Genomic DNA, 16,989 nt, shown 5'->3' on the forward strand with positions numbered 1-16,989 from the left:
AAACATAACAGTTCAGTGGTGTTAACTACATTCACATTGTACAACAACAATCTATCTCTCCCTCCACCTTTTTAAACCTGTCTTCCTTCTGCATCTCCTCTTTCATTCCTTTTATGGGGGTTTTTTTTAGGAGATTTTTTGGAGGAGGTTGTGTCCTTTCTTCTCTTCTTCACTTGGAGCTTAGGAGAGAGAGAGAGACAGACAGACAGACAGACAGACAGACACACGGAGACATTTGTTGTTGAACTTATTGATTCATTCATTCGTTGATTTTTGTATGTGCCCTGACCAGGGATCGACCCCAGGCATATTGGGATGATGCTCTAAACAACTGATCTATCCAGCCAGGGCTATACTTTCTATTTTTAACCTTTCCAAATTTTTTATTTCTTTCAATGTTTATAAATTAAATTACTAAGATTTTAAAAATATTTTTATTCAGTAGCAATATTTAAGTTTTCTGTATTCGTTTTGGATGATTTAAAAAACCGATGGCTAGCAAACAGCATTTACATTCTTATAATGTAACATTATAATGATAATACATAGAACCAATTAAATAAACCTAATCATCCTGTTAAGTTCAGTTTAGGTCTTGCTTTTGGGTGCAGTTTTCTCATACTTCCCTAAAACTTGAGAAAACCCATTGCTTTTCACCCTTCTGTGAAGTTCCATATCATGGTCTTATCTGTGCTTGTGTCCAGTTTTATTTTCATGTTAGTTTCTTAAGGATAGTGGCTATGTTTTATGTCTGGGTATGTCCTATTATGCCTGACATAACAAACACTTTTAATATATTAAATATTTAGTAAGATAAGTTGTGTAGTCCTGGCTGGTGTGGCTCAGTTCATTGCATCATCCGTACACCAAAAAGTGGCGGGTTCCATTCCCAGTCAGGGTACATACCCAGATTTCTGGTTCGATCCCTGGTTGGGCTGCATGCAGGAGGCAGCCAGTCAATGTTTCTCTCTCACATTGATGTTCTCTTCATTTCTCTCTCTCTCTCTCTCTCTCTCTCTCTCTCTCTCTCTCTTTCTCTCTCTCCCCTGTCTTCTCTCTAAAATAAGTAAAAAATTTTATAAGTAAAAAAGAAAAGATTAGTTGGTGTAAAGATAATAATCCTTGTATAAAAATTACTGAGTATAAAGAACCAAATTTGGTCCTGTATTTTCTTCTTTACCTATGTTTATTTTTTATGAATACATTAATTAGATTTAACTGTCTACTTGCTATATACAAGGCAGATATTGGGTACTTTAGGTAATAAAAGAATAAAGTAGACACAGAGCCTTCCTTTAAATATAGAGAAGACACAACTTTGCATCTACCCTCCTCAGTTTTTTGGCATGGCCTAAGAATTAAATTGACATAAGATAGAATAACAGAAAAGCATACAGATGTTTAAATGTCCATGGAAATTCCATAGGAAAATGAAGACTCAAAAAAGTGGCAAAGTCTAAGTGCTTATATACTAGGTTGAACAGATGGCAATTGTAGAAAAGTAAAAATATAGAAAGAGACTAAAGGGAGATAATTGTTATTTAACAACTGTTGGTATAGATTTCTCTCAGCCTTAACTCTCATCTCTGGTGATAAGAATGTTTCTTTACTCTTGGTATAGGGAGAGCAGCTCTTATATGGGAGTTTCATCTCCTACTTTCAGGAAGAACAGAAAAGGTCAGAGTGCCTTGTTCCTGCTTGTTTTCAAGTAGTCATTAGCTCAAAATTATCATTATGTCAAATGGTATATTTTGCAAGAGTGGCCTGTTCCGCCATCTTCTAAAACTCTAGAACAGCATCTGAGGCAAATACATATTACTGACAGTTGAATCAAAAGAGAATAGTTGAATCAAAAGATATATAATACACTGAAAGCATCTGGGATGGAAGAAGTGATGACATTGCCTGGGCCTTGAAGGGAAGTAGCATTGAGCATGTGGAAGTTAATAAAATGAAGTAGGTAAGAAATTGGGGCACAGTAAGCAGTACATTTTTATCTTGAAGGTGGGTTTTGTGAAAAGGAATAATAATTGAAGACAGGGTCAAATTGTGGGGTATGGGAGTATGTGTCAGCTAACTTTATCCAAAGGGATATGTATTTATTTAGGTCACAATTCTTTCTGTTAGCATGTTTACAATAGCATGTTTTCTGGCCACATCCTTGTGGTTCAAATTGATTTTGTTTGTTTGTTCTTTTATAGTTTGGAGGCAAACTGGTTACCTTTGAGAATGTCAAAGTGCAGTCTCAGCAGGGAGCTGAGCTGCAGCAGCACGTGTTCATTAGTCAGGTTGTAACCGAAAAGGAATTCCTCAGCCGTTCAGACCAACTTCAGCAGGTCGTGCAGTCACAAGGCTTTGTCAATTATTGTCAGAAAAAAATTGATGCTTCTCAGTCGGATTTTGAAAAAAATGTGTGGTCCTTTTTGAAGGTAAAGTTGGAATTAAAACAATTTTATTTCATTACTTGCAAATTTAACTACTCCAATTATATTCTAAATCTGCCTTCCTATTAAAGAAACAATCAGAATAATGTGATGAAATTAAGGAATCCTTATGAAGAGCACATGACCTAACTTTTTATGTCAGGAGTTCTTCTCTTTTTTTCTCCTTCTTTTTTTAAAAGCCTAATATGAAGTACTTTTTTAATAAGTAAAAATCAGTATAATGGATGACCTTATGTGAGAAGGATATAATATTCACCAGACCTATTGAAAATTAGAACATAGCACTTAGTATACATGAGTTAGTTTGTATTTACAAAAATTACAGTTTTAAAAGTAAGCTTTATTCAACCAGGATAACTAGAAGTATTCTTATTATTTAAAAAAAAAATATTTAAAGAAAAACTATTCTTTGGATTCTTTCTTAAAGTGAACCTTCCAGTTGATATAGTAGATGTTAGATATTTTTAATAATTCTACTAGAAATTTGATCAATTAATTAAAAATTAGGCCTTTATATGCAGGTCTTTGTTTCAAGAATATGTCTTTTTAAAGGTAAACTTTGAAGATGATTCTCGTGGAAAATACCTTCAACTTCTAGGATATAGTAAAGAAGACCTAGGAAAAAAGGTAAACTTTTGGAAAAGTGAAAAGGTTGTTCTTATACAAGTAAAATGTTTATGTAGAATAGGTTTTTAAAAATAAAGTTCTAGCCTGGACACTGTGGCCCAGTGGGGGTGCATCTAAGAGGCAGCCCATCGATGATGTTGCTCTTTCATCGGTGTTTCTATTGCTCTACCCCTCTCCCTTTCTCTCTTTCTAAAAATCAATAAAAACATATTAAAAATAAAATTCTACACAGATAATCACAATCATTCAATAAATATTTATAAGAATTTGTTTTTGGTTGCCTAAGTTTTGAGTACTATTGTTAATTGTGGAATTCCACTTTATACTGAATTTTGAAGCTACCAGAACCATCTTCAATTTAAAGAGCTGTGTCAGGAAGGATTGGGCTTTGAATGATAAGAGGCTGTGAACCGCTCTGGCTGGTTTGGCTCAGTGGATAGAGCGTCAGCCTGGGGACTGGGTTTGATTCCGGTCAAGGGCACATGCCCAGGTTGCGGGCTCAATCCTCACTGGGGGACATGCAGGAGGCAGTCGGTCAATGATTCTCTCTCATCATTGATGTTTCCATCTCTCTCTCCCTCTCCTTTCTTCTCTGAAATCAATAAAAATATATTTTTTTTAAAAAGAGACTGTGAACCTCAAGCACTGGAAATAACACAGATTTTTAGGAGGGTGTGTAACCAGTGGCTTTTGGGGGGGGAGAGAGGGAAACTGTTAGAGATCACCCCACATTCACCACAACTTAAGTGATGAAAAATAGGGTACTATTTCAAGCTATCACAATTTTCCACCCTAGCTATTCATGCCTTTAGCCCACAATTCCCAAACTGTGTTGAGTTGTTCCAGCTAACAAGCAACTAGTAAATATTCTAGAACAAGGGAGATTTATTGCATTCAACCTGAATAAACAAAAAGTCCAAGAGATTTGCTTAATACTTTAATTTTTTAAAGATTCCCTTTTAAAAAGGAAGTTGTATTCCAGTTTTCCAGTTTTCTTCTCTAAGAGGGGCTTAATTATTATTCCACAATGTTGCCATGAACAGCAGGACAGTAGAACACTCTGACTTTGAAAACCTTGAAGGACATATTGTAGATTCTTTGTGTAATTTATATTAACCCTTGTCATTCTTTGAAAATGACTAAAAGTTTCTATAGCATTGCAGGGTTGTCACATACATGGTACAGGTTGGATACTGCATACTAGGCATGCAGAATACATGCTGTCAGTCTTGGGGTCACATCACAGCCCCACTGGCTGTGTGTCTTTGGTCACACCTTTAGATTTCTTTTATATTAACTTTATTATTAGTCTGCTCTTCTTGATGTTGTAACTTCTTTAGGTTTTTAAGAGATTGATATGAAAACGTTACTGCATACCAGATAGCAAACACTAACAAAATAGAATTTGATTATCAAAATACTACTTATAGCAGTTCTTTCCAGAGTGAGTACCTGAAGAAATATTTTTTAAAAATAGTTATAGTTATTTTATTTAAGACAAAGGAGAAGAAAACGTGCTTATTTTGAAGTTAGTTTTGTCGTTGAGTGAGGTGATACGTGAGCAGTGGAACTCCTTGTGATTGAAACTAGAACCATTGAGAATCAGTTCTGCAGAGATTTTATTCTTTTCTTACACATACTGTTCCTGATCTGAATTTTTGCCAATGAGAATGGAGTAAGAGGTGAACATTTGCTATGTACCTTAAAATAGAATTCCATTTAGTAGGTGAGTTGTTGTTTTTATTTCAGATTGCTTTGGCCTTGAACAAAGTGGATGGACCCAATGTGGTAAGAAGGCCTTTAAAAATAGCTACCTTCTAGAATGTTGGTTTAGGATATGACAAAAAGGAAATGTAATTTAAGAAATTTCTCTGTTTTATTGCTTTATGTTGTAAAAATGAATGCTGACTGTAGATATTTTAATAAGTGAATAAATTCTCATGTTAACATAATACAAATTTAGCTGGTAGAGTTTTCCTTATTTAGCTGGTAGAGCATTCCTTGCTCTTGACAGTATATAAATTTCACAAAAGAGGAAAAACAAAACGACTGCTCACATACTTAAGGTCTTTTATACTGAGGGGACATTTAGTAGGAAAGAAAGGGAAGGTCTCAGCTGTGATGGCTTTTTGCTTTTCCTCTAATGGTGTTTCTCAAATAAATTTACTTAGTATTGCTTCTTATGATTAAACTAGCCCTGAATGTTGTTTATTGGGTCGTTTGTCTTCCTTGTTCACTAATAACCTTTTAATGCTACATTCTTCAACTTCCTCTGCAATTGTTTTGTGTACTAAAGGCTCTTAAAGACTCTGACCAAGTAGCACAGAGTGATGGGGAGGAGAGCCCCGCTGCTGAAGAGCAGCTCTTGGGAGAGGTACTTATTATTTTTTTCATTTTTAGTTACATTGAAAAATATGTGCTATTTGTTTATCTCACATTGAAATATGGAAATTTTTCTTAGCTACTTGTTCCAAAGTAAAGATGGAGTATATTGTTTTCTTAGAGATGTTTAAGGAAGGAGTCTGTTTACTAGTTTGATGGAAGTATCATCTCTGAAATCTTTAGTTCTCTGACCTGTCTGCTGAATTATATGGCTTAAAATTAACAGTTGATGTGAGATTGACTTAATTTGGTCATATGGATATGATGTCAACCTGAAAAGAGATTTTATTCAGAAATCTGCAGAGCATTGTATGTAAAGTTGATGTTTTTTCTTGGCATATTAATATTTAGGACCCATTATCAGTGACATAAACTTCTGAATTAGTCTTTTGAACTTTGAGTTCAAGTGAAGGGTATTTCATTAAATAAACTGATTGTCATGATTTACTGTAAATGTATTCTGAGTTATAGGTGACCATTTTTACAATAGTTTAAAAGAGTCCTTGAACACGAGAGTTGTACCATTTATTTTTTTCCCTTTTAATTTTCTGGGTTTTTTTTTTTAACTAATGAATAATGCTATAATTACTTTTCTTTTAAATTATATTTCATCTTGGATAATTAACAAGTTCTTTTTTCTCATCTTTGACTTTTTCATTGTTCTTTGTATTATGGGGCTATCCTGACTATGGAATGTTTCTTACTAATTTTTACTAAGTTATAAACATAATAATTCATCAATAAATTTAGACTACTATAAGATGATTATAAAAAACAGTTTTCTTAGAAGTAATAGCATTTATTTAACTTGAGAATAAAGGATAATGGCTAAAATCTTATAAAAATTTTGAACTAATTTTGGGAATACCTAGACAAAATTGTAGGGTACATTAAAGAAATGTTTTTCCATTTATGTATAACTAGATTAACTATGTATTATTAAATAGAAGATCATTTGGAGATATACTCATGAATTAATAGGTGAGAAAATATGTATTTAATAAAACAGTAGTCATCAGTATATACTTTCAGAGTATTTGAAAAAATCGTAAGGTGATAAAATCTTGCTGTTTATTTTGATGATGCTATTTATCAAACATAGTAGATTACACATTGAAGATATTCAACATGTAATAAATGGTATATTTTTTGCCTTTTATATATTGCAGAAGTTCATAAATAAAGGTTTATGAATTTTTTTTAGAAGGCAAATTTGAAGAATTGTGAGTTAAAATTAAAAATGCTGTTTTGGTGCATGTTAGTGAACATAACCATATCAGTATCTGATTTATTCCTTAATGTGAATAACTTAAGTTCTGATTCTTTTGTTTGAGTTAAAATGTTTCTCTTTAGTTGGGCAAAGAATTAAGGTTATAGTTATTCCCTGTAATAGTCCAAATTAACTAAGTAAGCATTATTTACATATGCTGTGCTCTGCACTAAAATTACCCAGTCCATGATCCAGAGACGGAGAGGCATTGATTGGACTGTCGGGCCTTGGAGGGAAGGTAGGGGAGGGTGGGGGCAAGGGGGAAAGATCAACCAAAGGACTTATATGCAAGCATATAGGCCTAACCAATGGACACGGACAACGGAGGGGTGAGGGGATGAGCGGGGAGAGGGGGGGTAGAGGGTACACATATGTAATATCTTAATCAATAAAAAATAAAAAAAATAAAAAAGAACATAAACAGGTAAAAAAAAAAAAAAAATTACCCAGTCCAAAAATGCCCCTGACTTTGAATATTAGGTGCTTTTACATTCAGTTGTGTAGGTCTGACAAGCACAGAAAATATGTCTTTTATCTCATCTGTGCTTTTCTTTAAAATTTTCTGTCATCTCTGATATATTTTATTTTTTGTCTTCTTTTGAATTTTTATATATAGAAGGCATTTAAAGTATTTGCTTCCCCCCCCCCCCGCCCCCCGCAAAAAAAATAAAATAAAAGCCCTAGCTGGTTTGGCTCAGTGGATAGAGTGTTGGCCTGTGGACTGAAGGGTCCCAGGTTTGTTTCCAGTCAAGGGCACATGCCTGGGTTGCAGGCTCAATCCCCAGTGTGGGGCGTGCAGGAGGCAGCTAATCAATGATTCTCTCTCATCATTGATGTTTCTCTCTCTCTCCCTCTCTCTTCCTCTCTGAAATCAATAAAAATATATTTTAAAAAATAATAAACTATTTGCCAGCAATATGCCTCCATTATATACTTTTCTCCTAAAAATATATATATATATATATATATATATATATATATATATTGAATTTATATTTACTCAGTCTTACACATAGTCTCAGAAATTTATAGCAGTGTATATATTTTTACCAGATAAATCTGATGTTCTGGGAATGACTAATTGAAGAGAACACAAAATCTATTCATAAGTAATCTGTTTATATTGCACTTATGTGAGGACAGCAGATGATTTTTTTTCATGACTTACTCAATAAAAACAAAAAGACCCTATAGTTAAAACTAGTAGACAGAAAATTTTAGATGTGTAGAAGCAGGGCTGTTTTGAAATCTAAGTTAGCCTGATTAAAAACATTATTTTGTATGTTTCAAGCTACTCTTTGTCAAGGTACCTAAGAAAACAAAAATTCTTCAGCCAACAATGGATATGTATACTTCAGTTTATTTAACATTACTTCTGATGATCTTGGATTTTTATTTGTGATCATACAATAGGAATTAATCCATAGGGAATTGATAGATATTAAGTGTAAACTTGGATCTGAGCACTTTTCTGGAAAACTTGGCACGTCATTCAGTCAGTAGGTGAATAATCATATGTAAATTTTGTTTTGCCAGAAAATTGTTCCACAATTTCATTCTCGTAAATTGTTGCCCTTTCATCTCTTTAGCATATTAAAGAGGAAAAACAAGAATCTGAATTTCTACCTTCAGCTGGAGGACCATTTAACATCTCCATCAGTGGGGGTAAGTACCGTTGGTTTTAACTTCTGATTTTTTTTAACCATTTGAAAGCAAATAGTTCTTAAGTTTAAGTTAGAAATGTTTTGTCACAGGTGATGGAGGGTTGAAAAAAAGAACCCAGTTATCATTTGTATGTGAAATTATGCCTTAGAAATGGTAGAATGTTCTGACAACTATGTGATAGAAACTGTAGAATGATATTTATTACTCCAGGTTAAGCAATCTGGAAAAATGTGTTTTCTTAACAGATTTTACTTACATGCTCTTGGTATATTTCCATAGATTACAACCAATTGTGTTAGAAATTAATCACCAGTAATATTCAGAAATTAGCATTTTTTTTCTTTCTCTTTTCTGTGTACATGTAGAAGTTGATATGTGTAGTATTTTTCCTTGTAACAAAGATATTTATTTAACTTGGGTGTTTGATTTCCTTATTGCAGATATCGATGGCTTAATTACTCAGGCTTTGCTGACGGGTAACTTTGAGAGTGCTGTTGACCTTTGTTTACATGATAACCGCATGGCTGACGCCATAATATTGGCGATAGCAGGTGGACAAGAACTCTTGGCTCGAACACAGAAAAAATACTTTGCAAAATCCCAAAGCAAAATTACCAGGGTATGTTATTTTAAAAATAGATACACAAGAACTTTTATCTGATTATAAAAACAATTCCCTCTTATATAGACCAACAATTTTCAACCTTTTTCATCTCATGGCACACATAAACTACTAAAATTCTGTGCACACCAAAAAATATATTTTTTGATGATCTTACCCAAAAAAAGTGTATAATTTTGATTCACTCACACCGGACAGCTATTGTTGTGTTGGCTTCTTGTCTCTTTTTATTTCACAGTCTAAGGGAAAAGAAGTCAGTATGATTTCCAATAGCCAGGTATTGCATGTTTTAAAAATTCTTGTGGTCGCCCTAACCAGTTTGGCTCAGTGGATAGAGCGTCAGCCTGCAGACTCAAGGGTCCCGGTTCGATTCCGGTCAAGGGCATGTACCTTGGTTGCGGGCACATCCCCAGTGCGGAGGTGTGCAGGAGGCAGCTGATCAATGTTTCTCTCTCATCGATGTTTCTAACTCTCTATCCCTCTCCCTTCCTCTCTGTAGAAAATCAATAAACTACATTAAAAAAAATAAAAAATAAAAATAAAAATTCTTGTGGCATACTTGTATGCTTGCCATGGCACACTGGCTAAAAATTGCTATTATGGTAGATAATTGAAATGCCAAAAACAGTAAAGAACACAAATCCCACCCATAACTTATGGACCCAGAAATAGGTATTGTTGATAGTTTGGTGTATTTTTTTTATTCTTTGAATTTATAATTTTTAAAATGAATAATACTTTTCATATTTTTTATTGTATAATATTTTTGAAAGAACATAGCACATTTTAAATATAAAAATTTAGCACCTTCTAATTCTCCCATCAAATTGGTACCTCTTAATCCCAAATTGATTGCAATTTTTCATACGTCTTCCTATGTATTTTAGAACTTTTAAAAACAGAGTCAGGATCATATATGTATATATGTGTGTGGTTTTGCCTATAGATATTGTCACTTACATTGCAAACATTTTCTCATATCATTAAAGATTCTTACAAAAATTTTTAATTGTTCTGTAATATTCTATAGCAGTGATATATGATTTCCCTTATTTTGGGGTGTTTAGGTAGTTTATAACATTTTCCTAATACAGATAAATTAGTGATAAACATCTTTGTTATGCCTAAAATCTGTAAGAATTTCTAATTATTTAATGAGGCTGTATGTAGTCCTAGGAAAGGCATTTCTGGTGCAGAGGGTCTAAACATTTTTAAGCCTCACTTAATGTTACTAAATTTCTTTTAATAAAAGTTGTCCCTGGGCTAGTCCTTCTAGCATTGGTTCCCGTCAGTCTCCTTAGCCTGGTCTCATGTCACTTTCTCCCCTTTTATCTTTCAGCCACACTGGCTGCCTTTCAGTTCCTCACATACTCCATGTGCCTTTCTCTCTCAGGACTTTGCACCTAGTGTTCCCTTGGCCTGAAATGTTGTTTTCCTTCTTGATGAAGTTAATTCTGACTTCATATCTCAAATGTCTATATGCTCAGAAAATTTTTCTTGATCCATCAGACCAGGTCATGACTTCCTGTTAAATGTTTTGATAACACTCTATACTTTTCTTTCTCAGAATTTAATCCAGTATATTTGTATGATTTTTTCTTTTAGAAGAAAAATAATACTATATTCTATGTCAGTTAGTTCAAGGATATATTTTCCTTTGCTGCTGCTTTGTTTAACATGAAATACTATGCATACTAATAGTTTTTGAAATATATGATTGGTTAGCCAGAGCTAATTTTTATTAATATACCAAAGGTTTTTAATTTTCCCCTTGTTTTTCTTTCCCAAGCTAATTACTGCAGTGGTGATGAAGAACTGGAAAGAGATTGTTGAGTCTTGTGACCTTAAAAATTGGAGAGAGGCTTTAGCTGCAGTATTGACTTATGCTAAACCTGATGAGTTTTCAGCGCTTTGTGGTAAGAAAGTGAGCTTTTTATTGTGTATATGGCATGGTATAAATAAAATTGACAAATGTTATTAGAAATTTTCATAAACCTACCAATCACAATAAGAAAAAGGAGTTCTGCCCTAGCCGTTTGGCTCAGGGGATAGAGCATAGGCCTGCGGACTGAAGGGTCCCGGGTTCGATTCTAGTCGAGGGCAAATGCCGGGGTTGTGGGCGTGATCTCCGGTGGGGGGTGTGCAGGAGGCAGCGGGTCAATGATTCTCTCTCATCATTGATGTTTCTATCTCTTCTTCTCCCTTCCTCTCTCTAAAATCAATAAAAATATATTTAAAAAAAAGAAAAAGGAGTTCTTATTTGAATGTTTCTTCCGGAATTATGGGGATCGAGCTCCCAACCTGGGCATGTGCCCTGACCAGAAATCAAACTGTGACTTCCTGGTTCTTAGGTCGACGCTCAGCCACTGAGCCACACCAGTTGGGCGCTAGTCATTATTATTATTGATTTCCAAGGGGAAGGGAGAGAGAGAGAGATAGAAACATCAATGATGAGAGAGACTCATTGATTGACTGCCTCCGACACTGGGATTGCATGAGCTTGCAACCCGGGCATGTGCCCTGATGAGGAATTGAACCCTGACCTTCTGCTTTATAGATGGGCACTCAATCACTGAGCCACACTGGCTGGGCCTAGTCATTGTTTTTAATAATATTGTTTAATGATTTTGGTTTCTGACAGACCAGTCTTGGAATCTTGCCTCTGCTACTTACTAGTTGTACAAACTAGTCAAAATTACTTTTTCAGCATTAGTCTATTCATATGTTAAATGGCATATAATCAGCTCTTAATGTTAGCTTAGTAAAATTAATAATTATAACATTTGAGTAGAAATTACTATTGAACACCATGACTAAACTGGTGGCTAAGGAATAATATTTATTATTTATAAGAACAGAAATTTCAGGCTGCTTAGTATAAGAAGGAACAGCACTTTGCTACCTTGAAAGTATTATAAGACTGTGAAAATTATAAGAGATTAATTTTATTAATACAAATAATTTATAGTAATCATAGTTGTCATTATTTAAAATATGCCATATTTTTGACTGCTTAAAAAAGCATCTGATGTGATAAAATGGAGTTAAATGCTTATTGGAATTTTTTTGTACAAATATTGTTTTCATTTATTTTTTTCTGATGTAAATCCATTCAATAGGTAGGCATAGAATCTTATGAAGTTGTTCATTATATAGAGTTTGTCACACTTTCTCATTCCTTTGACAAATATTTACTGAGCATTTATATAACAGAGTGATTTTGTTTCTACCTACTACTTACTGGCTGTGAAGTTTAATCCTTAGTTCTGGAAATGATACTGGGCTGCTCATGATCTCATATACAGATTTCCTTGAGTATAATCTTATTTTGTTTTCCTCTTGATCTATAGATCTTTTGGGAACCAGGCTTGAAAGTGAAGGTGATAGCCTCCTGCAGACTCAGGCATGTCTCTGCTATATTTGTGCAGGGAATGTAGAGAAATTAGTTGCATGTTGGACTAAAGCTCAGGATGGAAACAATCCTTTGTCCCTTCAGGTTAGTATCTTTGAAACAAAGGATGCTTCCTTTTCAGTTGTCTTTCACCCTACTTATAGTTTAGAAATTGATTTGTTCCAGAAGTTCATTGCTTTTACCCTTACTTATTTACATTTCAGTTCTTTTTCTGGATAATTATGTGTATTTATTGTTGTATTTAGTGGGGCAAAGTTTGAGATGATGGGATAAGTTAAATGGGGTTGCAACTGTTTGTGAGGTCAAGGTTGTTAAAGGTGGCTTATTGGGGGAACTAGGTAGCTAAAGCATGAAAACAGCCCTTGCTTTACTTCTTTTCCTCATGCTCCTCTCTCTACCTCTAATGACACTGTCTGCTTTGGGCAAAGAAAGAAGCAATGTGGGGTAACAAATGGGAGGTATCACCAATACCAATAGAGAATCTTCATGGTTAATGGGAAATGGAAGTAAGAGGTCAGTGTAATCCTATGTAGCATTAATACATGGACAAGCGAGAAAGTAAAAAATTATTCTCAGGCACTGACTAATTATATATTTCAGTTTTTTCCCCTAAACATTTAATCAGCAGAGTCTCTTGGTATTTCAGTCTAATTTTTTTTTTCTTTCTGGAAAGATGTTTTTCAGTAGGGTTGTTGCTTTAAAGATCACTCTGTTGAAACTGAAAATCTGGTAGGAAATCAAGGTTTCCTATTGCTTCTGAGAGAGAACACACTTCTGGATTTATGAAGGGCAGATAGGTAGGATATTCTTGTGCTTTATACCTGAAGTATGGCTTCCATTTTTTTTAATATATATATTTTATTGATTTTTTACAGAGAGGAAGGGAGAGGGATAGAGAGTTAGAAACATCAATGAGAGAGAACCATTGATCAGCTGCCAAGTTACATGCCCTTGACCGGAATCGAACCTGGGACCCTTCAGTCCGCAGGCCGACGCTCTGTCCACTGAGCCAAACCGGTTAGGGCTGGCTCCCATTTTTTAAAACATTGTTATCGAAGAACAACATGAGAAATTTTGGGTTAAAATAGTAAGCGCATTTGAAGGTCACCTCATAGTAGTACTGTTTTTATAATACTGATAATGTGAAGTGTTCACTCATAGTTTCTCTTATACCCGCTGGAATCCAAGTTTCTGCCTTCGGACATCTGCTTCTCAGTTTCGCTTTGGATATTTGCCTATTTTAGCTTATAAGTATCTGGCAGTTTAAGGAAGTTTAGGAGAAGGTGGTAACCTATGCCCTATTCATGAGTAAGAGAGCTTCTTCCTCCTTACTTTTTCAGTTACCTAAACGGTGGTCAGCTATTCCAGACCTTTTTAAGAGAGATGGTGATAGGTACTGTACTTTTAGTAGGTTTTGGAAATCTTAGTAACTCTTTTCCTGTTTCTTCTCATACACATCTTGGAATCGTCGTCTTTCTCCTTTACTCTCCTTTCTTTTTCTCATTTAGGATCTGATTGAGAAAGTTGTCATCCTCCGGAAAGCTGTACAACTCACACAAGCCATGGACACTAATACTGTAGGAGTTCTTTTGGCTGAGAAGATGAGTCAATATGCCAATTTGTTGGCAGCCCAGGGCAGTATTGCCGCAGCCTTGGCATTTCTTCCTGAAAGCACCAACCAGGTAATTCATTTTTCTCCTTCTAATGTGTGAGTATGATGAGTCCCATAGAATAATGCTCAGTATTAAACATAAATACACTAGTAGGTGGAATGTTTGTAAGGGTTGAATTTTTGTCACATGACTGTAGGTGAATGTTATGTCTGACAGTTTTGTTTCTTTTTAAATATATTTTTATTGATTTCAGAGAGAAAGGGAGAGGGAGAGAGAGAGAGAAACATCAATGATGAGAGAGAACCACTGATCAGCTGCCTCCTGCACGCCCCACACTGGGGATCGAGCCCACAACCCGGGCATGTGCTTTTGATTGGAATTGAACCTGGGACTCTTCAGTCCACAGGTCAACACTCTATCCACCGAGCCAAACCAGCTAGGACTGTCAGTTTTTCAAGGATCACTTTAGGTGTACCCAAGCTGTGTCAGAGAGATAGGATGCTCTTGTAGTATGATACAAAGGGGCATAGTATTTGAGGAAGAGAAATGGGAAAAGGACCAACTTTTTGTTTCTTAAGTCAAATGCTAATTCTGTCCACAAGTTTCTTTGTAGGAATTTTCCATGTTGAAAAGCTATAAATGTTAATACTTTTATCAGACTAGTGGGCTGTAACTTAAAAATTCCCACAAGGTCCATCCCAGATATTAATGATGAAGTTCATTCGATTTACCATTTCAGTCTGATACCATGTGTGAGTGAGTATGTTTTTAAGTATTCAAGGCAGGAGAACTACATTACATTCCTAATTTAATTTCCTTATTTGGTGTGCAATAACACTCAGGCTTTTCATTATATTGGTTTAATTCAATTCAATAAGTAAGTGAGTATACAGTGATGAGCAAGAGTGCCAAGATCATTTTCCTGGGGGAGTTTCCAAACTCAAAATGACTGTGGACAAATGAACATGAAATTCCAAAAGTGCAGAGTGCTGTGGTAGAGGTAGTGCTGTGGGAGCACAGAAGAGGGAAACCTAAAACCCATAATGGGGCATGGGTGGGAGTAAGGATAGGGTTTGAGGAAAGTATTTTGTTTTTTATAAACATTTAGAAAAATATATTTTTATTATTTCAGAGAAGAAGGGAGAGGAAGAGAGATATAGAAACATCAGTGATAAGAAGGAATCATTGATTGGCTGCCTCCTGCATGCCCCCTACTGGGGATCGAACCTGCAACCCAGACATGTGCCCCGACCAGGAATCGAACCATGACCTCTTGTTTCATAGGTTGATGTTTAACCATAGAGCTACACCAGCTGGGCTGAGGAAAGTTTTTATAACTACACTGTGTGTCTGCAGCTTATTTTTGAGCTTTGCAGATATTTGTTCTCTATACTGTATTTTTTTTTCCTGTGTATGAATGAGTCTATGGTTTTTAATTTAATTTTTTAAATCTTTATTGTTGAAAGTATAACATATGTCCTCTCCCCTGCCCCATTGACACCTTTTAGCCCACCCCAGGCCTTCACCACCCTAATGTCTGTGTCCATGGGTTATGCATATATGCATACAAGTTCTTTGGTTTATCTCTTCCCAACCTCCCCCACCTTTTTATTGTAAACTTTATTCTGTTTTTATGGATTTTTTTAGTTAAAATTGTTTTTAGTATTTTGTCTGTGTTAGGGAATTACCAATAAATTTCATTGAGTAAAAACACATCTGTGGCCGAAACCGGTTTGGCTCAGTGGATAGAGCGTCGGCCTGCAGACTCAAGGGTCCCAGGTTCGATTCCGGTCAAGGGCATGTACCTGGGTTGCGGGCACATCCCCAGTAGGAGATGTGCAGGAGGCAGCTGGTTGATGTTTCTCTCTCATCGATGTTTCTAACTATCTCTCTCCCTTCCTCTCTGTAAAAATATCAATAAAATATATTTAAAAAAAACACACACACATCTGTGTTCTAGGATTATGGTGGTATGATTCTGCAGTTGGTTTTATATACACTTACATGTAGGAGACAGCTCATATTTTTCTAAATTATTTAGTTTTTTTATTTTAAGAAAAATGATTTTAAATATAATGTTACATGCAATAAACATTAATATCTCAAGATAAAGATTTTACATATGATATTACATGCAATAAACACCAATTATTCAAGAAAGATTTTACATATGATAATGTTACATTCAATATACATTAATATTTCAATAATAAAAGGATTTTAAGTATAATAATATTACCAAAACTGTACTAACATAGTATGATCTCACAAAAGTGGTAGGAAATATTAAAAATCTGAAAATAACAGGATTATTTTTATTATATTCTAGAATATTTTTCCCCTCTGGCTCTATTTTTGTTCATCAGTTTATGTTGTTCATTATATTCCACAAATGAGTGAGATCATGTGATATTTATCTTTTCTAAATTATTAATAAGTATATTAGGTAGACTAGAAACTTAATTCTTTATGATGACTTTTAAAATATATATATTTTAATATATATATTTATTTTATATATATATATATTTAATTGATTTCAGAGAGGAAGTGAGAGGGAGGGAGAGAGAAACATCAGTGATGAGAGAGAATCATTGATCGGCTGCCTCCTACACACCCTGTACTGGGGATTGAGCCCACAACCTGGGCATTTGCCCCTGACCGGAGTTGAACCTGGGACCCTTCAGTCTGCTGGCTGATGCTCTAACCACTGAGAAAAACCAGCTAGGGCTTTGATAACTTTGACTTAATAGTTTTATATGACTTTTTACTTAATATAGTCTCATTTTTTAAAAATTATTTAGAGGAGAAGGGGGAGATGGGGGTTGGGGGAGAGAGAGAGAGAAAGAGAGAGAGAGAAAGAGAAAGACACATAAACATTGATTAGTTGCCTCCTGCATGCGCCCTGACCAGGCCAGGGATTGAACCCACAACCTATCTATGTGCTCTGACCA

At 34.9% G+C, this 16,989-nt stretch overlaps 1 protein-coding gene across 5 annotated transcripts in view; it reads left to right on the forward strand.

The window, feature by feature from the left end:
• Positions 1-16,989, forward strand: part of SEC31A (SEC31 homolog A, COPII coat complex component) — a 93,873-nt gene that overhangs the window by 51,341 nt on the left and 25,543 nt on the right. For 4 of the 5 annotated variants that reach the window (XM_081090666.1, XM_081090667.1, XM_081090669.1 and 1 more), the window contains 9 exons: positions 2,202-2,429; positions 2,997-3,071; positions 4,821-4,859; positions 5,368-5,445; positions 8,313-8,388; positions 8,829-9,007; positions 10,800-10,926; positions 12,361-12,506; positions 13,931-14,104. In XM_081090666.1, the coding sequence (XP_080946792.1) occupies positions 2,202-2,429; positions 2,997-3,071; positions 4,821-4,859; positions 5,368-5,445; positions 8,313-8,388; positions 8,829-9,007; positions 10,800-10,926; positions 12,361-12,506; positions 13,931-14,104 (1,122 nt within the window). The remainder of the gene's footprint in view (positions 1-2,201; positions 2,430-2,996; positions 3,072-4,820; positions 4,860-5,367; positions 5,446-8,312; positions 8,389-8,828; positions 9,008-10,799; positions 10,927-12,360; positions 12,507-13,930; positions 14,105-16,989) is intronic. The other variant, XM_081090670.1, reaches the window with a different exon arrangement.

Source organism: Myotis nattereri (genome assembly GCF_964212035.1).
Source record: "Myotis nattereri genome assembly, chromosome: 1".
NCBI lineage: Eukaryota > Metazoa > Chordata > Mammalia > Chiroptera > Vespertilionidae > Myotis > Myotis nattereri.